Raw genomic sequence first — 26,685 nt, 5'->3', positions numbered from 1 at the left:
CCGGGCGCGCAACCCGGAAGCAACTCCTACGCCAAAGGCGAGGCAGCGCTCTTTTTTCCCTCCCCACGCTTCCGCCAGAAGCCGAAAGCACAAAGACTCGGAGCGCTAGGGAACTCTCGCGAGATCCGGAGAGAACGGGTTCTTGCTCCCTCTGGCGTCGTTTCTTCCTCCTCGGTCCTCTTCAGTTCTTGCCAGGGTTTCTCTTCTTCGTGGGCTACCACAGACTTCATAGCTGAACTGATTCATTCAGTGAGCGTTTGTTGAGCCTCCTACTACGTGCCAGGCAGCGTGTTAGGCATTAAGGGGTGGGGTGGGAGGGATAACGTAAATGGTGGGCAGGCCCTTACCCTTGGGATCTAAAAGAAAGGCAGGCAAACAAATCACTCAGATTTACACACGGCCCACTCATTAATGTTAATTGAGAGTTTACTCTTTGCCAGACATTACAAAGGACTTTACATTCGAGAAACTGCTTCAACAACCTCCATTTACCCTCATACCAACCAAGCTGAAGTTTATGGAAAGGTTAAATTGCTCGAGATTACACTGGAAGCTCCCTCTGTTCAGGTTCTGGTTTGGAACAGGCCGTGTGAATGTTGAACTGAACAGAATTAGGACATGGTCCCTAACATGGGCTGTTAACAATCTCGGTGAGAAGAAAATCTGACACAAGCAGTTAGACAACGATGGAAGGTGGCACTGAAAGACCAAGAAGAGAGAAGGGGAGAGAGTCTACTGTAGACAGGAAGAGTAGAGAGGTTTTCTGAAGGAGCTGGAACAAGGACATGGGCGAAGTTTGGAAAAGCATTGCAAAGAAAAAGACTAGCTTGGGCAGAGGTCTGGAAGTGGGAATGCTGGTGCCACATTTAAGGCTTGGATAATAAAATAATAAGAAATCAGGCTGGAGAAGTCAGTGAGTGGTCAATGATGAAGGGCCTTCAAGCCCAGGCCAAGTGATTTGGGACTTTAATGGGCAAAGTGAAGCCATTTAATACTTCATGGCAATATCTTGTAATATTTTGGGAGGAGGGCTTTGGCTGCTGTGTGTAAGATGTATTAGTGGGGCAAAGCCAAAAGGCAGGGAACCCAGCAAAGGGGCTTCTGAAATAATCCTGGTGTTAAAGGTCTGAAACAGCAGTGGGAATGGGAAGGAAGGGATACAATTTGGGGATCTTTGGAAAAACGAACTGACACGTCTTGATGTGTCACTTATAGGGAGCAGAGAGAAAGAGGATGATCCTCAGGTTTCCAGCTCAAAAAATGATGTTTCTGTAAAAGTTTATAATTTTGTTTTTAATAAGGGACATTTATTCAGAAGACACATTAAGCTTAGATACAGAATAAATGAAGTATTATATAAGCTACAATTTAATAGTGAATTTAGAAAAGGAATCTACGCCTCTTTGTCAACTCTGTCCTGAAGTCACTGACACCTAATGTTCTCTTGGGGACAAAAAGGCCAACAAATACTGAGCCGCTTGAGGAAGGATTTGGAATGAGCAAGCAAGACGCTGTCTTATTCTTGTGTTAAACCCCAATACATCCTCATTGTACCCTAAGCCTCCCAAGATACACGGTAAGGAACTACATAAAGTCCAAAGAAAGGAAACTCAGATAACAGACAGAAAGGACCAATGATGAAAACTTTTCCATCCAGCTCAAGGGTCATAACACAAAACTGCAGGAAGTGTAAAATTAATTATACCTTACATTAGCACAACACTCATCAGTCTAATACGTTATTTTCTGTCCATTAGTCAATGAAACCTGAGCATCCTATGTTCAGTTCTCTGCCAAGAGAGCACAAAGATGAAGGAGGCACAGTTATTCTTTCAAGGAGCTCACTGTCTACTTTGACCTTTTCAACCTTGTATACCCTTATTCCTGCTTGGCAATTAAGGAAACTAGGATTGAACTGTGGTCAAGAGCACAGGCTCACAGCTGTGGTACTTTGAGCAAATTATTTAATCTCTGTAAGCCTCGGTTTCCTCAAAGTAAAAAGGGAATAGTGATATCTACCTCCTGTGGGTTTGAAGATTAAGTGTTGTCAAAAGTTCAGAAATAAGCTACAAGGATAAACTGCATAGCACAGGGAATAGAGCCAATATTTTATAATAACTATAAATGGAGTAAAACTTTTAAATATTGTGAATCACTAGGTTATACACCTGAAACTTAAAAAATATTGTAAATCGACTGTACCTCAGGTTTTTTTTTAATTTTAATTAATTAATTAATTTATTTATTTTCGGCTGTGTTCGGTTTTCGTTTCTGTGTGAGGGCTTTCTCTAGTTGCGGCGAGCGGTGGGGGGGGCACTCTTCATCGCAGTGCGCGGGCCTCTCATTGTCGCGGCCTCTCTTGTTGAGGAGCACAGGCTCCAGACGCGCAGGCTCAGTAGTTGTGGCTCACGGGCCTAGTTGCTCCGCGGCATGTGGGATCTTCCCAGACCAGGGCTCGACCCGTGTCCCCTACATTAGCAAGCAGATTCTCAACCACTGCGCCACCAGGGAAGCCCTGTACCTCAGTTAAAAAAAAAATTTTTTTTTAATTTTTGGCTGCGTTGGGTCTTCATTGCTGCACATGGGCTTTCTCTAGTTGCGGCAAGAGGGGGCTACTCTTCGTTGCGGTGCGTGGGCTTCTCATTGCTGTGGCTTCTCTTGTTGCGGAGCACGGGCTCTAGGCGCACAGGCTTCAGTAGTTGTGGCACGTGGGCTTAGTTGCTCTGTGGCATGTGGGATCTTCACAGACGAGGGATCGAACCCGTGTTCCCTGCATTGGCAGGCGGATTCTTAACCACTGCGCCAGCAGGGAAGTCCCTGTACCTCAGTTTTTAAAAAAGTTCAGAAATAGCAGAAGTAAAACACTGGATCACTGGAATAGTAGTTAGTAAAAGTTTATTGCACACACACACACACACAAAACAGTTTGCAAACTGGGGGCACTCAGAACATGGAAAGAGGCTCAAAGGTATATTTTTATAAAGCAGCTTATACAGTGAGGAGGCAGTGGTTGTTTATTCTTCACAGTGGTTGGTTATACTATTAAGAGTTTTCCTAGTGATAGGGAATGGGTTAAAAGTGGTTACCTCACATTAATTTTGGGGAAGTTTAAGTTTTGTTTATGATTTTCAGAGGCATTAACAAGAAGTGGCCCAAGTTAAGTTTTGCTTGTTTTACAGAATAAGCTAAATTAAGTTTTACTTGTATGACTAAACTGATTTGTCTGCTCAGGGAATTTCCAAGTCTGGGCTCCATCTGTGTTTGATTTTTAACAACGTGAAAGTACACAATAGTCCTTAGTTGGATGCCAGGCACAAAGTAAGCATTCATTTAGCCATCATTATTAAGTGGTGTGCAAAGCATTTACTATATGTTTATTTACCCCATTTCTTTTTTGTCCTCCCTCCAAACCTCGTCTCATTGCCTCTACTTTGCTTCTCTTTGATCCTGAGCAAACTTTAACAACCTTGGGGCATCATCTATCCCAGCCACAGTCACTCTAAGCCTTGCTCTAGCCCTGATCTATTTGATCTTCATTCTCCTGTCTCTCCCTTTCCTTATCTCTCATTTTCTTCCCTGTCCTCCCCTCTCCCCTCTTTCCAGACTCTGCCTTTGGAGTCTAGAAGCTCTGATTTGCTGTATGGCTATGGACAAATAAGTCATTTAATTGCTGAGTCTCAGTTTTCACATCTGAAAAATGGGAATAACAACATCTACTTTATATGATTGTTTTGCGCAGTAGATTATAATGTTCAAGTGCTCTGTAAATACACAGCGCCTTACAAGCGTTAGTTACTGTCGTCTCTCATCTCTATTCCCTTCCACTCTTCCTCTCCTCAGACTGTGGGACTAGGGAATTCTTCCAAATGAAAGGTTAGGCTTTAACGCCAATAGAAGTGCAGATTTGCTGGTTGGTCACGCCTTCCACGCCTAAAAGAACCAATCAGAGCGTCCGGAGAGTGGCGCGGCATCTCTCCACTTGGAGGCCCCCTTTTATAGAGCTTGCACTTTTCTCCGTCCTTGCGGACAGCTTGCTTTCGCCTTGCACCCAAGATTCTCGTCCTTGGAGATGGGGGTCCTTCCCCTTCCTCGTCTCAAGCACCCGAACTTTGGCATCGCTAGAGTTGAATGGCGGGAACCGGAAGTGCGTGCAGCGGCGGCGGGTCCCCGGCGAGTCGGGTCCCAGGCGAATCGCCGGAAGTAGCAATTGCTACGGGAGGTTTCCGCCAGCTTCGCTATGGCGGCGATCCCTCCAGACTCCTGGCAGCCGCCCAATGTATACTTGGAGACCAGGTGAGGGTCCGGCCTCTGGGCCTGGGCTGGCGGAGGCGACGCGGAGCCCAGGCTTAGCCGCAGGGCTGGGTTCCCGGCGCGCTCCTTCGGGAGGCCGACCTCCTCGTGGAGCCGCGGTCGTGGGGGCGGCCTGAGGGCTGAGTGGGGACCGCCACTGCCTGCGTCCGAGCTCCGCACCGACTCGCGCTGAGACTTCAGCGACAGAGGCCCGATTGCTTTCCTCTCACCCCTCCGTTCATTCATCCTTTCATTCAACTAACGTGTATTGAATCTACAGGCCGGGGACGTAGGATCTGAGGGTCAGAGGTGGATAAAACACAGCCTTGCCTTTAGAAGCTTACAGTATAGTGAAGGAGACAGATTTGTAAATATTAAGGTTGTAAGTAAAACAGTTGTATAAACAGATTTTAGGAGAACACAGGAAGAAGCACATTTATTCTCTCCTATCGAAGAGTGATAATATTGAGCAGAAACAGCTAGTGCCATGCCCCTGATGTGTAGCATCACATTTAGTTTAATCCTCTTAGCAACTCAGATCATGTAGGTACAATTCCAAACTTCTCTCCAGTTTTAGCAGGAGAAATGTCAAAATTTGCAGAGTAAATGGCTTGATTAAACCCATGTAGCTAGTAAGTAGGGGAACCTCATTTGGAGCCTGGTCTGTCTGCCTCACGTGCTAGGTTCTTTAGCCCCATTCATTCCATTGCCTCCTTGGAAGAAGTTAAAAGTGATCTTTCCAAAGTAGGACAAATAACCTTAAGTAACTTCTTACTACTACAGCGCTATAAAATTGAAATTTTGTCGTCTGACCTTCATCCTGACCTTTGCCTACCTCTCTCCCTACATCTGCGGTTCTCACATCAGCAGCCAAGATCCAGCCATCGTCTTTCCATCTTTCTATTCTTGCCCATGCTGCTTTTCCATCAGAGTACAGTTGTCTCAGATGCTGCTCTTGCCCCTTGGCCATTTTCCCCACCTTCTTAATGAGAAAATTCTACTTTTTCTGGCCTCAACTTGAAAGTATGTTATTTCTGAACTCACCTGTTAGTTTTTTAAATTACAACATAAATCAGAATTTAAATCCAAGCAGTTGTAGAAGTGTGTAGAATAAGAAGTGAAAGCCACTCGTCTCTGTAAAAACACCATTAATAGTTTGTTGGATGACGATCCAGATCTTTTTCTCTGTACACATAGGCATCTCTTTTATGTTCTTTTTTTTAAATTTTTTTAAAGGAATTTTGCCTTTTAAAATATTTATTTATTTAGTTATGGCTGTGTTGGCTCTTCGTTTCTGTGCGAGGGCTTTCTCTAGTTGCGGCAAGTGGGGGCCACTCCTCATCCTGGTGCGCGGGCCTCTCACTATCGCGGCTTCTCTTGCGGAGCGCAGGCTCAGTAATTGTGGCTCACGGGACTAGTTGCTCCGCGGCATGTGGGATCTTCCAAGACCAGGGCTTGAACCCGCGTCCCCTACATCGGCAGGCGGACTCAACCACTGCGCCACCAGGGAAGCCCTCTTTTATGTTCTATTTTTAAACAATAAGATTGTATGATCATATTATATATATATTTTTTTCTGTAATTTGCTTTTCTTTCGCACACTAGTACATGCAGCCTTCTGTAGTATGGATATTTCATATTTTAGTCATTCCCTCTTTGAAGACTTAAATTGCTTCTCATTTTTTTTTTGTTAGGACAAATACTGGCATAAACATCCTTGCACATATTGTATCCTTAAGCATTTTTGTAAGTTTCTCCATAGAATAGAAACTTAGAAGTTGAAATTGCTGTCAAAAGGTATGCACATTTCAAATTTGTATAGGTATTTTCTGATTGCCATTCCAAAAAGTTATTCCCTGTATTTTACAAATATCCCCCAGAATGTTGCTCCGTGAGAGGAAAAGCACTTAGAACTGTATCTTGCACAGAGTAGTTGTTAACCCGTGTTGAATGTTAGGAGTGTGAAGGATGAATAGCAAGTAGAAAGGCTTTTAGAAAGCTATGTTCTAGCACATAGTACATTTATTAATAGAGTGCTTACACTGTGCTTGGCACTGGGTATTCAGGCTATACAGAGTTGACTCAGTTCACACATTCTTGGAGCTTAAAGTCTAGGTGAGTGATGAAATGGAGGGGAAGGCACCTGTCCTAAGTCTTACTTCTTCCTTTTCCTTAGCACTACTTCAAGGGGAAAAGCACTCATCACATTGGGCAGGTATAAAGCTTTGAAGTAATCAGATTTTGCCTTTGTTGTACCCTTCCTAAATACACACAAACTGTCCCTTTTTTTTCCCCATTAAAAGTTTTAATGAATAGGTAGTAATTTACATAGCTCAAAAATACAAAAGCTTAAAAAAGATATTCACTGAAAACCTTCCTGTCTCCCATTTACCCACTTTCCACCCCCACCCAGAAACTTATGTATGTATAAATAAATTTGAATTCCCATTTTTTTTTTTTTGCGGTACGCGGGCCTCTCACTGTTGTGGCCTCTCCCGTTGCGGAGCACAGGCTCCGGACGCGCAGGCTCAGTGGCCATGGCTCACAGGCCTAGCCGCTCCATGGCATGTGGGATCCTCCCAGACTGGGGCACGAACCCGTGTCCCCTGCATCGGCAGGCGGACTCTCAACCACTGCGCCACCAGGGAAGCCCGAATTCCCAATTTTTTAATGTCCAACTTAAAAAAAAATGACAAATTAAGTGTCAGATTTTTTCTCCTAATTCAGGGGTTGGTTATATTGGTTTACAATGATCAGTGATTTCTTGTATACAGGGTGTTAAAATTTTTAGTTGTCCATGGTTATTTTGCTTAGAAGAAGTTCCAGAAGCCCCTGCATGTTTTACTCAAAGAAGGTATCTGTGTTTATGTTATTTGCATTGTGTTGTTTTCCTTTGCTGAGCATGAAATCTGATATTTCTCATAATTTCATGATTTATAAGCTTGAAAAGGAAGAGTCTTGGAGCAGTCCCATAATGTTTCTGTCTGCTGTGACCTTGTTCTTGACTGGAGCTCTACTGTCCTCTCCCCCTGCAGCATGGGGATCATCGTGCTGGAGCTGTACTGGAAGCATGCTCCAAAGACTTGTAAGAACTTTGCTGAATTGGCTCGTCGAGGTTACTACAATGGCACCAAATTCCACAGAATCATCAAAGACTTTATGATCCAGGGAGGTGACCCAACAGGGACAGGTACAGTTAAGTCAACGTTAGTTTCTGAAGCCTCATGCTGTATAACTGGGTAGAAGGTAGCCAGGGCTCTCTTCCACATACCAGGGACTGGGTTAGTTGATTCTGGTGACTACTCCTGCCCTTGCTAGCACACCCCCTTCCCCAAACACACACAAGTGGAATTGACCAGAAACCAATCTTGACTCCCGGATTTTATAGAGTCTCTCATATCTTCCGTGTATTGCTTACTAAGAGCAAATAATGTTTTGTCTGAATTATAGTAATGCATAGAGTAGTCTGGATAATCAGGAGTAAAGAAGGACATTTGCAGTGTTTTGAGGAAAAGAAAATAGTGGGTTCTTAGATTGATTCATTCATTTAACAAATACTGAACACCTGCCTTGTGTCATATATTTTTCTGAGCTCTGGGATATGGCTGTGCCTAGAGAAAAAAAAAAAACCCACAACTTCCTGCTCTCAATAAAGCAGGAAAAGGATGTGGGGATGGGATTTTAGTAGAAAGGTCAGGGAAGTCCTGTCTGAAAGATGTGATTGGAACAGAGATCTGAAGGAAGTGAAGGAATGAACCTTGTGTCTGAGAGAAGAACATTCCCATGGAGGGAAGAGTAGACCCAGAGGCTGTGAGGCAGGAGCCTAGATAGGAGATCATGTAGGACCTTGTAGGGCATAGTAGAGACTTTGGGTTTTATTCTGAATAAGGTGGGAGCTATTAGAAGGTTTTGAGCAAAGGAGTGACATGATCTGACTTATTCTTTAAAAAGATCACTCTGGGAATTCCCTGGCGGTCCAGTGGTTAGGGGTCTGTGCTTCCACTGCAGGGGGCACGGGTTCGATCACTGGTCATCAGGGAACTAAGATCCCACATGCTGTGTGGCACAGCCAAAAAAAAAAGATCACTGACTGCTGTTTGGAGAATAGATGATGTGGGGCAAGAGTGAGAGCTGGGAACCAGTTAGAAAGCTGCTGTAGTCATCCAGGCTAGATGTATGTGGTTGGACTAGCCTAATAGTAGAGACAGTGGTGAGAAGTGACTGGATTCAGGTTATGTTTTGATAGAAATGGAGCCAGTGGGATTTGCTGAGGTTGGAAGCTGGGAAGGACAGGCATGTGAGAGAAAGAGATGGTCAAGGATGACTTCAAGGGTTTTAACTGCAGTTTAGTGAAATGTGAAGGGGGAGAGAGGAGCATGTTTGGAGGGGGAACATCAAAAATTTGGTTTTGGTTCTGGACACACTACGTTTGAAATGCTTGTCAGATCTTCTGGTGGAAATGTTGATTAATGGGATATGAGTGTGGAGTTCATGGAAAGGTCGGGGATGGAGGTATGAATTCGGGAGTTATCATTTAGTTGGGATTTATTAGTGAAATTGGTAGATGCCAACATTTATAAGTTTCAAGGGCCCTTGCTTCCCAGTCTGCATTTTCTCTCTGCTAATTCCTATTCCTGCTCTTTTGCCTTTAAATAAGCTTGGTTCTCTCTGTGACAGTTTTTTCTCAGACTTTTTCTTCCTTGTCATTCTCAGTTGTCCTTTATCCTTTATGATGAAGAGGCATTCTATTTTTTCAATATATATGGACACATTTCAAAATATAGAATATAGAGGAAAATAGAAAAAAGAATGAAAAAATCACTCATAAGAGGGAATTTCCTTGTGGTCCAGTGGTTAGGACTCCCTGGTTGGGGAGCTAAGATCCCATAAGCCGCGTGGCGTGGCCAAAAAAGAAAAGAAAAGAAAAAAGAAATCACTCATAAGTTTAGCTCCTGAAGATTCCTAACCACCATTAGCTATTCCCCCAATGTCCCACCTCTCAGAAATGATGAACGTTAACTTTTGGTGGCCATTATTCTAGACATCTTTCGTTTCAGATACCTAGTTAAAAGGATGGATAACTAGCTAGATGGAAATAATTTCAAGAGAATAGGCTATGTCATGCATGCTATTGTTTTTAAAACAAAAAGTATTTTATTTAATTTTGTATATACTTAACAGAAAAATTGACTTCCTGCTATGAAAGATGAGACAATTAGTACTTAAATTTCTACCCATTCCTATTGTTTAGGAAAAACTTAGTTTTACTTGCTTCCTGTGTTGGGAAAAACTCAGTTCTTCCCTCCTGGATTTTTCCTTTACTTTTATATGCTCGCACACAACACTTCACTGACACTTCTGGTCATCAACTGTATGGAATTTTTTCCCCACAATAAGCAATTCCCTGTGACACCAGCTGTGTTTGATTAATTTGCTAGAGCAGGTCAGAGAACTCAGGGAAACCTAAGTGCTTACTTACATTTACCAGTTTATTAAAGGATATTGTAAGGGATACAGATGAACAGAGATACTTCAGGTGAGGTCTGGGAAGGTTCTGAGAATGGGAAATTCTGTTCCCATGGAGTTGGGGTGCATTACCCTCCCAGGGTGGATGTGTTCGTCTGCTTTGAAACTCTATAAACCGTGTACTATTGGGATTTTATGGAGGCTTCCTCATGTAGGCATGATCAATTATTAGCTCCATTTCTAGCCTTTCTCCCCTCCTTCCCTCTCTGGAGAAGGGGGTGGGGCAGGCACTGAAAATTCCAAGCTTCTAATCATGACTTGGTCTTTCTGGTGACCAGCCCCCATCCAGGATTCTACCCAGAGTCACCTCATTAGAACAAAAGATGGTCCTAGTGCTCTAATCACTTAGGAATTTATAAGGGTTTCAGGAGCCCTGTGTCAGGGATAGGGTCAAAGACCAATATTAGAACAAGAGATGCTCCTAGTGTTCTTACCACTTAGGAATTTACAAGGGTTTTAGAGGCTCTGTGCCAGGAACCAGGGGCAGGTATCTGTATGTCTATACATATATATATACATATATATATATATGTATATATATATATATACAAACACACACATATATATATGTATATATGTATATATAGATATATCTTTTTTTCTATTATCTCACACCTGTCCTCCCTCCCTTGCTCCCACTTTTTTGTTGTTAGTTTTATTTTTCCTTATCAAAGTTTACAGCATTTTCCATTCTGCACCCGTGAGTCCCTCAGATACAGTGTGGGTTCTACATTTCAGAGGGTTCAGTGCTCACCACTAGGCTTTTCTATTCACAAGTGGTAGAAGGCAGAATTTATTGTTGAGTGGTTTTTATTGCAAGGGCTGGAGGGTGTTATATTTTCAAACTCAATCATGTTTGAGAATTTCTGCCAGTTATGCTTACAGTTGAAAAAGATCATGACTTATTTACTATTCTTGGGCCAGACTAATTCTCTCAGATCTTTTTAGACAATTCTGCTCCATTGCCTTCTGGTTTTGAACATGGCTTTGGAGAATACTGAGGTCAGATTTACTCCTTCCTTCAGTTCAGGGAAATTTTTTTATTCATGTTTCTGAATATTTTCTCTGTTACACTTACTGGATTTTCTATTTCAAGAAAGTAGTTATTCTTTATTTCATTGCCTTTGCCTTCCATATCTGTCACATTTCTCCTGAATAAGTGAGATGATGTTTTTTCTATTTTTTCCTGCATCCACTGAAATAATCTCAGACCTTTACTCTGTGCCTTATTCAGTTTTCAGCCCTGTCTATTTCATTCTTTACTGCTGTAATTTATTTATTAGAGCTGTCTTGGTGTCATTTGGCTCTCAGTCTGTTTCCTCAGCTCTGCACTCTTTTCACCTTATTCTGTTGATTTGTTATCTTGTCTATGAGCTCTTGTTTTCTTGGATTCTTATTTTTGTTGAAGCATCTGTAGCTGAGACAACCATGGAGAAGCCCTTCTTGGATTATATTTTCTCCCTTCTTTCTCTCCTTCCATTTGTTGTGTATGTTTGCATAGTCTCCGTGCCATTTCTTGTTGTCAAATCCACGCTTAATGTCGGAACCTGCATTGACCTTACCTTTTATTTGCTTGGGTACAGTGTAAGTGGATTCTCTTTGTCACTCTCCCTACCTTTGTGGGACCAGTCATCTTCCCCATCCCAAATGCTAGGTTGCTTTCTTTCCATTTTATTCTAGCCTGCTGAGGGTGTGGGAGAGAACACCAGCTCAGCTCGTGCTGAGTGAGCCCCTGTGGGAGGGCTGACTTTGTTCTGTCTTCCCAGACTCCATGCCAGTGGTGTCCCACTACCCCCACCCCAGGCCCTGGGTAGCCCCTGAGTATAGCTATAGCAGAGGAAAAAGAGGCCTCATACCTTTTTTTCATTTTCAGCTGGGTTTCTATAACAGAAGACATATTAGCGAGAGAAAAGCATGCAAATTTATTTAATATAAGTTCTGCATGACATTTCCTTTATAGGGAAATGAAGACCTCAAGAAGGGGTTACCTTGAGCGTTTTTAGGCTAGGTTTGATAAAGAGTGGAAAGTTGTGGGAAAATGTGAGCGGACAAAAGGGGTATGAGTATAAGCTCAGTGTAGTAAACTAGGGGAGACTTAGCAAGGCTTGTTCATTCAGATTCCTCTTGGGTGTCCCTCTTTCATGAAAGTAGAGATGTTCCTTTCCTCCAAGTATACGGAGGAGACCTCTCACTTGAGAGTCTTATGACCCTTCAGAGGAATGTTAGAAAGTCCTTCCTGCACCTGCTGTTTCTCACATTCCTTCAACTTGAAATACTCATTATGCCTGGGTGCCTTATTTTGGAGTAGTATGTCCTGATCCCTGTCATGGTCCTGTGTTTCTCCACCTAACTAAGGCGGTCGTTGCTATTACCCTGACCTGCCACTCCTGAGTGCCTGTGGTGTGTGGGCTTCTGTCTTCAAGGGCTTCTCCTTAACTTCTTCAGGGTTGTTCACCCACTCCCCTTGTTGGCTTCTCAAAATTGGAGGGTATTTGTGAGAATTCTCTGGGTGACACTCCTCCTTTCCTGATTACTACTTTTCAGGAGTGCAGGCAGAAGAATCTCTTCTTTCTTTCCCTGACTGACTCTTTTCAGAATCTTTGGAATAAGTTTGTCTCCCTTTTCTTATTTGGTTGTTGCTGATGAATTATTGGCTTTGAAAGAAATTGAATTTTTTGTGTTTGCTTCATCAGTTATTGGGGAAGGCTGAGTCTAATTCTGCTTCAGTCCACTTTCTTTATCTGAAAATGTCCTGTCAACACTTTGTTGTACTTCTTTCCTGTCTTCTTCCTCTTTCTTGTTGTCATGAGATAAAATTTTAATTCATAACACCAGTGAACTGAGAGTTCTTGATTAGTGTACAAGAATTGGAAGTGACTCAGATGTGAGTGCTCTTGTCAGAGCTTCCCTGTATTTCTGTAATTAGTTCGCAATCCTTCATAATGTCACATTTCCATGAGGTGATTTTAATGAAATTGAATCACTCAAAAGATTTCCAAATAATTGCGTCCAGCCTCAAGTATAGTGAGTGGTTGAGCAGGCTTATGGTGGAAGGCAAACAGGAGTTAGGCCCTCCTGGGTCACTAGTATGGACTGCTGGCTGACTAGGTAACATAATTTTTGCTGAACATCTCAGATTACCAGCATGTGGCATTCTGGGCTCTTCAGCAGGTCGATGTAGCTTTTCTATCCCCGATGTATCCTTTTTTTTTTTTTTTTTTTTTTAATTTATTTTTGGCTGCACTGGGTCTTCGTTGCTGCGTGCAGGCTTTTCTAGTTGCGGCGAGCATGGGCTACTCTTCATTGTGGTGTGTGGGTTTCTCATTGTGGCGGCTTCTCTTGTTGTGGAGCACAGGCTCTAGGCGCGAGGGCTTCAGTAGTTGTGGCACATCAGCTCAGTAGTTGTGGCTCGCGGGCTCTAGAGCACGGGCTCAGTAGTTGTGGTTCACGGGCTTAGTTGCTCCGTGGCATGTGGGATCTTCCCAGACCAGGGATCAAACCCGTGTCCACTTCATTGGCAGGCGGATTCTTAACCACTGTGCCACCAGGGAAGTCCTCCAGGGTCTTTCTGATACACCTTTGCCAGATGTTTTCTCAATTCAGATGTCTTTGACTTTGACCTCCTGCTTCATTTTAAACCATTTTTCTTCTTTTAAATTTCCTTTATTGTAATAACTCTATGCTGGCTCTTCTCTTAGCCCTCTGAATGTCTTTTCTCTGTTTTCTACTAACTTCTTCTCTTTCTCCTCTCCCTGTAAGACATGGCATCCTATCAAGCTCTTCCTTTCACGTTTCCAGCTCTGCACTTAGCCTCACAGTGCTCACCAGCTGCCGTGATTACAGTGATTAATTACATACTGATTATGCTGTGTGTCACCCTCACTCTGATTTCATCTCGCCTCTTAGTAGCTCCAGGAACACATGAAATTTAACGTGTTGAACAGCAAGCTCTTGTTAATTTTATTCATTTGATGAATATTTGCTAAGAGTCTGTGGGGTATGCTGTGCTATTCTAAGGCCTGTGAGGAGTATTTAAGCATTAGAAGCCAAGGCATTTTTCTCTTCCTTGCAGAGTACCCTGCCCTGCCAAGAAGACAGTGTATTCATTATAAGAAACAACTAGAAAGTAATAATATGATAAATACGCAAATGCATGGTGGTGTGCTATGGATTATGTATAGAACATTTGTTGGAATAATTCATAATGAGAGAAAAAGTACAGTGGAATGGGGTTAGAATGGGATGGAGTAATATTTTGAGGTGGGCCTCGAAGGAAATGTAGAATTTTAACTTTTGAGGGGACAGGGAAGGGCATTTTATTGATAGATTTAGGAAGAAGAGTGAATACAGAATGGAGGCACAAGTGACACCCATGTAGGGCGTGAAGGAGAACCCACCACCCCAGGTGTCGCGTCTCATGCTGGACTGGCTCTGTGACGGGACCCAGCCACCTCTCCACGCCCTGGACAGATGCATAAAATGTGATTTTTAAGACCCCCGAACTGCATGCTTAGGGGAGAGTAAGGGAGGAGCAGTTCGGGGCAGAGTGCACAGAGTAGTAGGAGACAGCATGGGGGTTAAGATCGGGCCAGTTCATGGAGACTCCCAGACGGGAGTTCAGATTTGAATTAGCATCATTCGGGGACCATATGGGACTCTTGATAAGAAAAATGTGTGAGGACATTTAATCCAGCTGTGATGTACGGCAAGGTAGTGTAGTGTGGGGGTGAACAGAGGGTGGTGGAGCTCACTGGGCTTGGGGTTGAATCTTGGCTTCATACGAACACTTACTAAGTGTTATGTTAGACAACTTATGTGACCTTGCTGAGCCGCCTTATATATAAATGGGGAGTGTGGTTATATGTACCTCATGAGGGTTGTTGTGAGTAGTAAACGAGCAGATGTTTATAAAATGGTTAGCACAGGTTCAACACAGAATAGGAGGTCAAAAAAGTATGGGTGTTTATTATTTATTTTGGTTGTTAATTCATTTAACAAATGTCTGTTGGACTCCAGGCATTATTCTAAGAGCTGGGGAAAAAATAATGAATAAGAAAGCCCTCATGGAACTCTCATTCTGGTGGGAGAGACAGTGAACAAATAAGTACGTAGTACACTGTGAGGTTGTGCATGACAAATGATATGGAAAACATGATGTACAAGGGGATAGAGCAGGGATTCTCAGGCTTGGCAGTACTGACATTTTAAGCTGGATAATTCTTTGTGGTGGGGGCCGTCCTGTGTATTGTAGAATGTTTAGCTGCATCCCTGACCTCTACCTCCTAGATGCCAATAGAAGTCCTTGGTGTGACAGCCAAAAATGTCTCCACGCATTGGTCAGTGTCCCCAGGGGGCAGAGTCACCCCTGGTTGAGAACCACTGGGATAGTGAGGGAGGTGCTACTTTGAATAGTGTGATTAGGTAAGACCTCTCTGATAAGAAGGAATTTGAGCAGAGCTCTGGATAAAATAAAGTCATGAACCATGAGAATGTCAGGGACAAGGACAATCCAGAGGGAACGGCAGTCAGAGGTCTTAGAACCAGAATGTGCCCTGCAAGAAACAGCACAGAGGCCACTGTGGCTGGAGCAGGTGAGTGAGGGGGAGAGTGGCAGGAGGTATCAGAGAACCAGATCATGGAAAGTCTTGTAAGTTGTGATGAAGACTTTGGACTTTGTCTGAAGTGTGATGAAATGTCACTGGAGGATTTTGAGCAGAGGACTGCCATGATGAGACTTGTTTTAAAAGGATCCCCTGACTTCCACATGCAGAATAGACTGGTGTGGAAAGCAGGAGGCAAGGCCAGAAGCAGGGAGATGAATTAGAAACTTTCATTGTTGTCAAAGCTAAAGCTTATAGTTTGCACTGTGGTGATAGGGGTTCTGTTGGTTCTGGTCCTCTGGGAAGCACATGCCAAGACAGAGTGAGAAATTCAAGAGATTTAATGGGGTAACACTTGTGAAAGGTAAAGGGGGGAGGGAGCAAGTGTTGGAAGGAGAAGTCTTCACATATCAGTGCAGGTCTAACATCTGTGAAAGGAGAGAGGGAAGTGGAGAAGGAGCCAGTAGAGGAAAATGAAGAGCTGCCAGTAAGGTGGGATTTCAAGAAAGGTGACATCAACTGTCTGATGCTGCTGTTGGATCAGGCAGGGTGAGGCCTGAGGATTGACCAGTGGATTTAATGACAACATGGTGGTACTGATGACCTTGACAAGAGCAGTTTCAGGGAAGTGGTGCGGGCCAACATCTGAATGGAGAGCGTTCAAGAGGCTGGAGAAGAAGTGGGATGGGGTTTTTCTGGAAATTGATGCAGAGAAATGGGGAGATACTTGGAAGACAGTGTTGTCATCATTTTTCCAAAATGTGAAATAGTAATACCATGTTTTTATGCCGATAAGAATGATCTATCAGAAAGAAAAACTGATACAGGAGAAGGGAAAATTGTAGCTGCAAAGTTCCTTAAAGGTGAATGGGATTGATTAGTATGTGGTGGTGGGATAGTCATTTGAACAACTTATTTATACAGTGTATTAATAATGGATGAAGCAAGGTAAACGGGTAGAGATGTAGGAAGGAAAGTGGATTTGGTGATGAGAACATGTGAAAGTTCTCTTCCTTTCTCTCAGTGAAATAAGAAGCAAAGTTATCCACAAAGAGCAAGGAGCAGATCGGGAATGGTGGAGGTTTGAAGACAGAGGAACTGGCATAAACTTGGGCAGACTGCCTCCCAAGGTGGACTGTTGGTCACAACCTACAGTCGTCTCTCAAAGAAAATGCTCAGATTATCTCAGTTAAAGGAGGCTCATCATCACTGATACTACTGTGTTTGCTTCATGTTATATACTACATGGTTTCCATGCATTGTCTTATTTAATTCTCATAACAGTCCTATGAGACATAAGTACTACTACTGTTACTATTTTTTGGACAAGGAAACTGGGGCTTAGAGAGGGTAAGTATATTGCTTAAGGTTACACAGCTAATAAGTGGTGGATTGGGAACTGAAATCCAGATCTCTCTGACCCCAAAGGCAAGTGAGGAAGAGAGGACTCTATCTTAAGAGCTAAAGCTTCTTGGAGAACTGTAGTATTGTTTGCTGTGTTAGATCTGGTATCTGGCATTTGCCCTGGTAATTCAATAGTAGCTCCACTAGTCAGTTCGCCCTTCCTACTGTTACTAACAAAGTGATTGTATCAATTTAGGATGCTTCTGGCTGCAAGTAACAGAAAACTCAACCACAGAGGCTTAAACAAAGAGAGCTTTTGTTTTTCTCACATAACAAAATTTCTGGAGGTAAGCAGTTGCAGGCACTGGTTCATCTGCTCAGCAGAGTTGTCAGCGACCCAGGCTTGCTGTGTCCTTCCACTCCACCATTCTCAGTGTTGGCCTTTGATCTCAAACTTGTCTTATGGTTACCAGGTGGCTGCTGCTGCTCCTGACATCACCTCTGCTTTCAAAGAAGGAAGATGAGGAAAGAGCTATGGGTGAAAGACAGGAGTGTGTTGTCCTTTTTTAATCAGGAAAGCTATAGCTTTCCTAGAAGCTCTACTCAATGGCTTCTTTTTATGTCAGTAAGTCAGAACTGGGTCATCTGGCTACCCCTAGCTGCAAACGGGACTGGTCCGTACCTGCCTTTTTTGTCTCTGAGGTTGAGGCAGGCCATGGAGAAGGGGTTGGAAATGCTCAGAGGACATCTGCGGTATCTGTTAGAGGCTCTCTTGCTGGAAGAGAGGCTTTGATTGGTTTGGTTAGTTGCCTTCTTGTGTCGAATGCCCCAGGCAGAGCTTTCACGTGGGCCTCCTAATGGCTAACTGGCTGACCTGTGGCTGCTTTAGGGCTGGATATTAATCCGTGATTCCATCAGCTGTGGCATGGGAGTGGTAGGCACAGGTAGCACCAAGTATGGTAATCTTTGTGTAAGAGACCACTCTCCATGTCTTAGATGCCACTCTAGTTCATCTTGAGAGGTTTCTACAGTCAGTGAGCAGGGGAAGGAAGAAGCACATCAGAGCAGTCTTGGGGATAAGACAGGTTTTTTCGTTTTTGTTTTTTAAAGAAACAGAAAGCACAGATCATAAAGAAAAAGATTGAGGAATTTCAACTGCAAAGAATTCTTTGCATGAGAAGATCCCATTAAAAGAGTGAGAAAAGTAAACTGGAAAAAAGTATTTGCAAAAGCATTAACTGACAAAGAATTAGTATCTAGAATAATCCTACTAATAAAATATATATAAATTTTAAAATGTGAAACCACTCGGTAGAAATGTGGCTGTTGACAGAGGAGGGAAGCTAAATAGCCAGTAAACAGGAAATTACGCACAGCTTCAGGGAAACGCAGTTTAAAACACCACAAGAGATCTGACACCTTTCAGACCGACAAACATTAGAAAAAGCCTGGCAAAAGGACCTCGAGCAGTAAGGGTAAGAGTGAGAGCACTGTGGGTGGGGTGCACATTGGGGCCACTTCTGGCAAGATAGTTGGGGAAATCTAGTAATGGTGAAATGCTGATACACTGTGAGCCTGCATATCCCCCATGAGGTATAGTCCCTGAGAGCTCCTGTACTTGTGTTTGGGAGACAGTATAAGAATGGTTATTGCAGTATGGTTTATGATAGCAAAAACATTGGAAAGATCCTAACTATCCATCACCGTGAGAAAAGATTGTGTTGTAATCAATCATTCAGTGGAACGAATGCTACAGAGAGCTGCATGGAACAAAATGGATGAATATCACTTACAGTGGTGACCCAAAAAAAGCTAACTGCAGAAGAATATGTAGAGTATAATACCATTTATATAAACCTAAAAACATGCAAACAACAGTACATTTGTTTAGGGATGCATACAATATGTAGTAGAGAAGAAAATGCATGGAAATAACAAACTCCAGTTGTTTGTCGTATTATTCTTTGTATTGTTTTATGTCTGAAATATTAAATACATTGAATAAATGTTTAAAGGAGAGGGCAGAAGAGTGGAAGAACTTTGAGGGCATAGAGTTTGGAAAACAGGCCTGTGCCTGTCTCCCTTGTATCTGTACTAGAGGAGGCACACAGCACGTTTTTACCACAGAGCTTCCTGATTTTTGGCTTTATATGTGATCATTGACATCTGTTGCCTGCTGTGCACCGGAGAACTCTTTAATCACTCCCTGTCCATTTCTCCACTATTCCGCATGCCCAAAGGAATGTTTTGATTGGAATTATTGCTGCAAACCCTACTGAGTTGAACTAGGTTACGAAAAGATAACATATTATGATTAAATGGTGCCTTTGAGGCCCAAACTACTTGCAGTTGGTCAAACTATGCCTAGTGAGTGAAGTGGGGCTTCCATGCCCTTTCCTCTCATCTCCGTCTGATTGCTTAACCCCCCAGGCTTTATCTGTGACTCTTGACTGGCCTGTCCTGTTTGTGGTACCATTCATATGTTCGGTTTCAGTTCCTTGAGAGTGGGGCCCTGAGGTTCGGGCAGTCCTTGGCTTGCAGAGATCACACTTCCAGGACTCAGCCTGCGGACAGACAGCGCGCTGCTGAACTTCATCCTCATCATGCTCATTCAAGCCCTGGAGGCAGGGCTTGACCTTAGTTTGTCCCCATAGCCCTCTTTCTCCTCTCTCGTCTTCAGCCCGAGCACTTCTACTAACCAACCCCCCACCCCAAGCTCAAGCAGGAACCTTGACTCTGTAGTCAGAGGGAACATACTGGTTATATAATTGCTGTTTGGAGGTATACTGGCATGTTGGAATTTTTGGAATGAATTTTTACATAGTTTGGTAGTTCAGTAATTTTCCAGAAGCATGGGTAGCCTGGGCCAGGTGGGAGGTTTCCCCAACTCTAACATTCACCCCCATTCCTCTTTGCATGAGAACAGCATTTTCTTCCTGAACCGGGGGCTGTGACAGGCTCCCTGTGGTGGAGCATCCTAAAAGACACAGCAAAGGATTTTTTTTACCATGGAAACACCTTACCAGGGCCCAGGGGCCTCTGGGGGTGGACATGGTGCTTTAACATGCTACTTTCACAGCAGGCTGTAACAGGAAGTGAGCTCCTTGCCTCTGGCCTGTTTCCTGGCTGCCAGGCAAGCAGAGTAAGCTGATAAATCTGCTGTTTCAGGCTATTTTGTCTTGACTGGTCAACTTGGAGAATCCAAAGTAGTTCAACAAGACATATGGTTGACTAAATAATTGATTAAGAGAGCTGTCTCCTATTAGGACATTTTTCCCTATGGAAAAATCTTATTTAACATATCATTTTTCTCTAACAACGAAACCTGGGTGCGCAGAGCGGCAAGGGTATGGACTCTTGTGGATATATAAATAACGTGTGATGTTGCTAGCAAATCATGCCCAATGCCATGTTTCTTCATATTCTCCTTACAGCATACCGCTTCTCCTCCCAATGAATTCTCCCTACTGTAACATTATTCTTTTCTGCCACGTTGCCACTCAGCACTGTCCTTGTTTCTCCTTAAGCTAGTTATCTCTGACTTAAATGAATTTTATTTTCCTTCATCTAGCTTAAGGATGACAAATAGGTTTCAATTCTTATGCCATCTCTGATCCATTAAAAATGGCTGCCTGGATTTCTGGGTTGGTGAGGATTCAGAGGCCAGTCTAAGCTCAGCAGGGAAGAATGCTGATTGATTAGCAATGTCTGTGATGGGCATAGGGTTAGGGCTTGGAGCACTCCTGTCTAAAGTACCCATAAAAATGTAAAAAATTAGGAAACCTCTTAACACATCAAACCACGAATGGTGGTTATTTGTAGATGGTTAGATCACAGGGGACTTTAATGTTCCTTTGATAATGATCTATGTTTTCTACATTTTGACAGTGAAAATGTATTACTTTCATAAGCAGGAAAAAAGCACTCAGTGTTATTTTGAAAAGAAACGTCTTACCTAAATGAAACCAGTGATTTGAATGTGCTGTGCCAATGCTTGATTCTGCTGCTGGGCTGTGTATTTGCAGTGTACTTAGCACAGTGCTAGGCATGCTTACTGATTTTCCTTGCCTGTACTCCAAAAGTCATTTAATCCTGGACCGTAGTTCTTGGTGTGAGGTAGAATGTGGGCTGATTGGTTTCCTGTCTTCTAACTGGCAGGTCGAGGTGGTGCGTCTATCTATGGCAAGCAGTTTGAAGATGAACTTCATCCAGACTTGAAATTCACAGGTAGGTATATGACCTGTCTGGACTGGGTAGGAAGAGGGAGTGGATTTTAAAAGGTCACTCTTTTGGCTGTGATTCAAGGTGAATGCCTGACACCGTGGCCTGGTGCCATGTAGCTGCCCAGCTGCAGAGCCACAAAGAGCTCTGGCGGATTACAGAAAGCGGCCTCAAGAGTCCTGAGCGATTCAGAGTGCCGATCTGAGTGATCTTGATTCCAACTGCTTGTTGAATGTTGCTGTTTTAAGCTTCCTCAAAGAAGCAGGAGACCTTCCTGAATTTTTGAGGGGAATTGGGAACATGGTCCAGAGCTTAGCAGGGATCATCATGGATAGAGGCTAGGGAGTAGGTGAAGACAAGGAAGATGAGGCCATCGGGTAGTGCAGTTGTTAGCCCTTGTGCAAGGCCAGAGAGCCTGCCCTGAGGGGAAGGTTGTCTGGTCGGGTGGTTGGTCTGGCTTCTTTTTATCCCTAGGCTGGTGTTGCAGATCCAGGCTGGAGCTATGGGGGTTATTCATACTCTTTCCTCTCTTCCTTTTTCCCACCAGGGGCTGGAATTCTCGCAATGGCCAATGCCGGGCCAGACACCAATGGCAGCCAGTTCTTTGTGACCCTGGCTCCCACCCAGTGGCTTGACGGCAAACACACCATTTTTGGCCGTGTGTGCCAGGGTATAGGAATGGTGAATCGAGTAGGAATGGTGGAAACAAACTCCCAGGACCGTCCTGTGGACGATGTGAAGATCGTTAAGGCATACCCTTCTGGGTAGACTTGCTGCACTCTTGGGCACACCCAGGTCTTCTGAGATGGCCCCAGTGAACCAGTTTCCAGATGACCTAGAATGACACGTAACTCTAAACTGCGTTTTGGTCTTGCAAATCTGAGTCGCTGAGGAGGCCTGGGGTCTTGGGTGAGTTAGAGATGGAAGTATATTTTAATAGGATGCTTCTTTTCTCTTCCCCAGTGCCTGTGTTGACAGAGCATTTGCAGAAATGCCCATGCGTGATTGTTCACAGGTTACTGCTCACTGCAGATGACCCATACTGCTCCTTCTTGTGTGTATCTGCTCTATACACTTGCAATGAAATGAAGCCAACTCTGTCATTTTACAGTGCCTAACCACCTTCTTCTTGCAGAAATTTATATTCTGGGCTACACTGCAGTCTTTGGGGGCTGACACCATAGAATTCAAAACCAAGTAGTGTCTATCAGCCTTCTTAACTGTGTGCACCCCCTATTTCAGTCTCTTGCTTTTGTTCTTCCAGGGATTGTATGCATCTCTATGTATATTTTCCCTCTCAAAACCAGAACATCAACACTGCTGTTTCCGACACTTAGACATCCCACGCAAAGCCACATTGAATTTTTGCCAAGTGAAAAATGCATCCAACAATCAAGTTTCTAAGAATGTGTCAAGTGGGGAATGATAATGTGTAATAATCAAGAAATTAATTTATTAAAAAGAAGCAGAAGCATTGACCATTTTTTCCCCAGGAAGGAGTAGAAATCTATAGTGAGCATACGGAAAGACTATGAATTCTCCTTAAAAAGCAGTATCCTCATAAAGGAGAAGCACCGCTTAAGTTTTTTAACCTAAGACTTTAGAGAAACTAGATAAGAGATTTTATATATTTTTTTTTAATCTTTCTGATTTTTTTAGGGAGGGGGCGGTGAGAGAAAGGAAGTTAATACCTATGGAATACATAGAACTTCCAAAATAAAATGCCACTGATGGTTGAAATCACTGCTGTAGTTTGATTTTAAATATTGTATGAGGTTCTAACAGCCATTTGGACCTCTGAACCCTTTCAAGTAGTATTGCAGGACTGATATTCAAGTTTTCATATCATTTTAGGTTTTTGGATCTCTAGTAGACTTCTCCCATCCAAGAGTAGGTTTGACTTTAAAAAAGCAGTACCAAAGAAAGAAGTAAGTGATGTTGATTAGCATGTCTGAGTGAGGGGGAATCCCCTGTAGATTAACCCAGTGGATGTGCTGAGAGACCTGAACCATTTCATTCCCTGAACTTGGAAGAGATACACCTGCATGTCATCACAGGCCCAGAGGCAAAATGTGTTGTGGTGTTTGTTTTCTTAAATGGGTAGTTTCTTGATTGAAAAGGGGATTATAGCTTAACTATTCATCCTTATCACTCTATATATTTTGGAAATGGTGATTTACTTTATGGAATGGCCAAACAAGGTTCTGTTCCCCAAGCCTTCCCCATGTTCAGCCTCTTTCTCCATCTTTCTGTCTCTTTTCTCTCAAAAACAAAAAAGCAAAACCCATCAACAAACTATGTAAATGACTTTGTAACCTCCCAGAGATGGTTTTGGGGTATAGAGTACTATTCTGGGAAAATAGAAATACATTTCTTTCAGCCTGGACTGGGTGGACATAATTAGACCCACCTCTAGGAGCAAGGAATAAGACACTCAACCACTGACCTTCCAGAATTATAATCCTGAAAATCCCTGCTTTCACCCAGGTCATGAGAGTGGTGGAAACATACTATCGCTACTTTGAGAAGTAAAGAAGGTTGTGATTACACTGGGAAGAGAGCTACACAGGCACAGTTCCTTGTTTCTGGATAAGTATACCAAATGTATGCCGAGGTGATCACACATGCAACATATGCCAGTTTTCATAAAGGATGTGACCTCGAAGAGTAAAACTTGAACTGTTTCAGTTTCCAGTGATTCTGCCAGTTAGCCAGAGATGTAGAAATTCCTGACTCTGTGTAAAGGGAGCTTGTGTAAAAGGAATCCTGGTTGATCCCTTTGTCATACGAGTGTCCACACCCTCTCTGGAAAAGTACAGTTACGACAAGTCTTGTGGAAGTGGGGTGTGCTAGGGCACAGATAGCTCATTTCAGTCACAGCTTAAATAGATCAAGGTGAAGGTAGGTTATGCAGAGAATGCAGGATGAGTTTGTAACTTAGATGGAGATTAATGAAGATAGGTTGTGGGACTGTGAGATCTAATCAAGGGACAGGACATACATAGCTTTGGTGGGAAGGGTAGGAGATTCCAGACTTTTTAGAGAAGGCTTGAAGTTGGGAGTAGATAAGCCAACGAAAGAAGCCTTCAAACAAGTGCCCATGGGATGGGTTAGAAGTTTGGTACCCAGACTGGAAAGTGCGTGGCCCCCAAGGGTCTTAGCCCAGGGCTTCTCACTCTTTGCCACGCTCAAGAATCACTGGGGAGCCTGCTAGAAAGCAGATCCGGATTCAGCATCCGGCTAGAGATTCTGCGTTTCTAACCAGCTCCCAGGAGATGATGACTGCTGGTCCAGATACTACACTTTGAGTGGTGAGAGCCTAAAGGTCATGTTTGTCAACATGAAATTGGGGTGGGGAGTGGTTCCTAGAGCATGGAGCAATCAGGACAATAAACTTTTCTTCTGCCTCCTAGACCAGTAGTGGTCTTAGAAAACTGAAGGGATTCAAAGCTCTTGGCTTTGACTGCTAAGATTGAGCTTTAAGAAACAATGCTCTTCCACCTTCCGTTCCCATTTAGTACACCACGGACGTCAGACCATGTGTGACACTAAGATCCTGTGAGGGCACCAGAGTGGGTGAGATGGTGTGGTTCAGTAGACATCACAGAAATTCAGGGGAGAGGTCATCAGCAATTATGACATTGAGGGTAAAGGGCTCTGGAACCAGACTGCCAGAGTTCAGAGCCCAGCTTCACTGCTTAGCAGCAGTGTGATGACTATTAATAGTTTCTTAATCTCTCTGTGCCTTCGTTTCCTCAACTATAAAATGAGGATAATGGTCATAACCTCATAAGGCTATTGTGAAGATTAAATGAGCTAGAGCAGGTACTTAGAACAGGGACCAGCATTTAGGAAACAGCTGTCCTTATTACCAGCGGCCCTTGAAGCCACCACATACTTCTGCCTTTTCACACCAACGTTGCAGCAGCCTGACCTTGCACACCTCTCCCTCCCGCTGGGCTAACCTCTGAGAGCAAAAGCCCTTGTCTTATTCCCCTCTGGGAGTTCTCTTAGCACCTTATGCAATTCTTTGAGGTTATTGCTGAATACATCAAATTAAAAATTGTTCTCTGTCAGGAAAAGATTGAGATCCATTTGCAGAAATAATAGCATTACCCCAAGTCTCCAAACCCAGGCTTTAGCTGGTATGGTAGCAAAGCCTTTCCACTAAGCCCTGAGGAAGTCCTCAGCTTGAATTATTTTTGGACTGTGTCTCCAGAATATGTCAAAATAGCTTTCCCTGCACAAGGGAAACGATTCCTACCCTCAGATCCTCGAGCCAATCTGAGCTGTCACCGTGGCCCCTTCTGGCACTACATTCTTGCAACGTGTGGAGGAGGAAACATTGAAGAGCACATTTGTTTAAGTGGCAGAGTTTACTGCCTACGAAGCGCTTCGTGGCCTCAGAGCCCTGTTGCCTGTAGGGTAGATTACTATTTTTCAGGTAAATATCAGATAGGGATCTTCCAGCAACATTTTTTTTACAGATAGGGGAGAAAAACAACAACAAAAAAGAAGCAAAGTATAGGGGAAGAAAACATGTTAGGGTCTCACTCTAAGGCCAGCTTGGTCTGATTTTGAAAAATGGGTCCTTATTTGTTCTTCCAAGTAGGTAATCCATGATCCCTAACTGAAACCACAGATGGCCAGTTTTGGGTCAGGTTTGTGGATAGTGAGATGTGAGGCTTTTGTGTGACCTTGGGCGAATCACTTTACCTCTGAAACTTGGTTTTCTCATTCATCAAACGAAGATCAGAGCAAGGCCCCTATTAGCCCTAAATTTCTGAATCTAGGTCATTCTGAGAAGATTCCTTCAGCTGCCGAATTTCCATTTAGAATGCTGTTTTGGAAATTTGCCACTAGAGGCCAGTGTGAATACAGTTTAGCCTTGCAGCTTCTTCAAAAGACAGATGCCTACCAATGCCTTTTCATGATTCTAAGCCAGGCCTGGCACCCCTTGGGTGTGGAAAACCAGCAGCTGCTCAGACTGAGTGGGGCCAGAATTGAGACATCAGCCTGGCATTGAACAGGCCTGGGAAGGCTCTCTGTCGGCACAGGCCCACCAGCCCCCTTTCCTGTCTACTGGACTAGATGGAGGAGAAGCCCTCCGTGCATGGTGAGGGTGGTTGAGCCCCTGTGCCTGGGGCCTGGTTCTGTAGCATGCCTCATTGTAAAGAGCCAGTTCCCTCTTAGCCACTTAATATTGCACTTTACAGTTGAAGCCATTCATTCAGCAAGTAATCTTGGAGCCCCTCTTTTGGGCCCAGCAATAGCAAATATTTTCAGAGCCAACCAGAAGGAACCTTAGAGGACTTCCCTGGTGACGCAGTGGGTAAGAATCCGCCTGCCTGCCAGTGCAGGGGACACAGGTTCGAGCCCTGGTCTGAGAAGATCCCACATGCCGCGGAGCAACTAAGCCCATGCGCCACAACTGCTGAGCCCACGTGCCACAACTACTGAAGCCCGTACGCCTAGAGCCTGTGCTCAGCAACAAGAGAAGCCACCACGATGAGAAGCCCGCGCACCGCAACGAAGAGTAGCCCCCACTTGCCGCAACTAGAGAAAGCCCGCGCACAGCAACAAAGACCCAATGCAACCAAAAATAAATAAATGAATAAATTTATTTAAAAAAAAAACCTTAGAAGAAAAGAAATTATTGCCCTTTCTCTGTTCCATGGTCTATGGAAGCTTCTTATATGTATTT

The 26,685-nt window shown here is 43.6% G+C and overlaps 1 protein-coding gene across 2 annotated transcripts; it reads left to right on the top strand.

The window, feature by feature from the left end:
- Window positions 1–3,991: 3,991 nt before the first annotated feature.
- On the top strand, window positions 3,992–26,658 carry PPIL1 (peptidylprolyl isomerase like 1). 2 transcript variants are annotated; one of them, XR_014016912.1, is made up of 5 exons: window positions 3,992–4,293; window positions 7,326–7,480; window positions 20,919–20,987; window positions 21,529–21,890; window positions 23,469–26,658. XR_014016912.1 is itself a non-coding variant. In XM_081246834.1 (4 exons), exons 1-4 carry the CDS (start codon window positions 4,238–4,240, stop codon window positions 21,747–21,749), a joined length of 501 nt encoding a protein of 166 aa, XP_081102960.1. In that variant the 5' UTR covers window positions 3,992–4,237; the 3' UTR covers window positions 21,750–23,360. The 2 variants fall into 2 exon arrangements, 1 of the variants encoding a protein (XP_081102960.1); XM_081246834.1 differs by lacking the exon at window positions 23,469–26,658 and having other exon boundaries at window positions 21,529–23,360.
- The last annotated feature ends 27 nt before the right edge of the window (window positions 26,659–26,685 follow it).

Source organism: Mesoplodon bidens (assembly GCF_964165515.1).
Source record: "Mesoplodon bidens genome assembly, chromosome: 10".
In the NCBI taxonomy this organism is placed as follows: Eukaryota; Metazoa; Chordata; class Mammalia; order Artiodactyla; family Ziphiidae; genus Mesoplodon; species Mesoplodon bidens.
The sequence above is the reverse complement of the archived record's forward strand: the minus strand, read 5'-3'. Positions and strand labels throughout refer to the sequence as shown.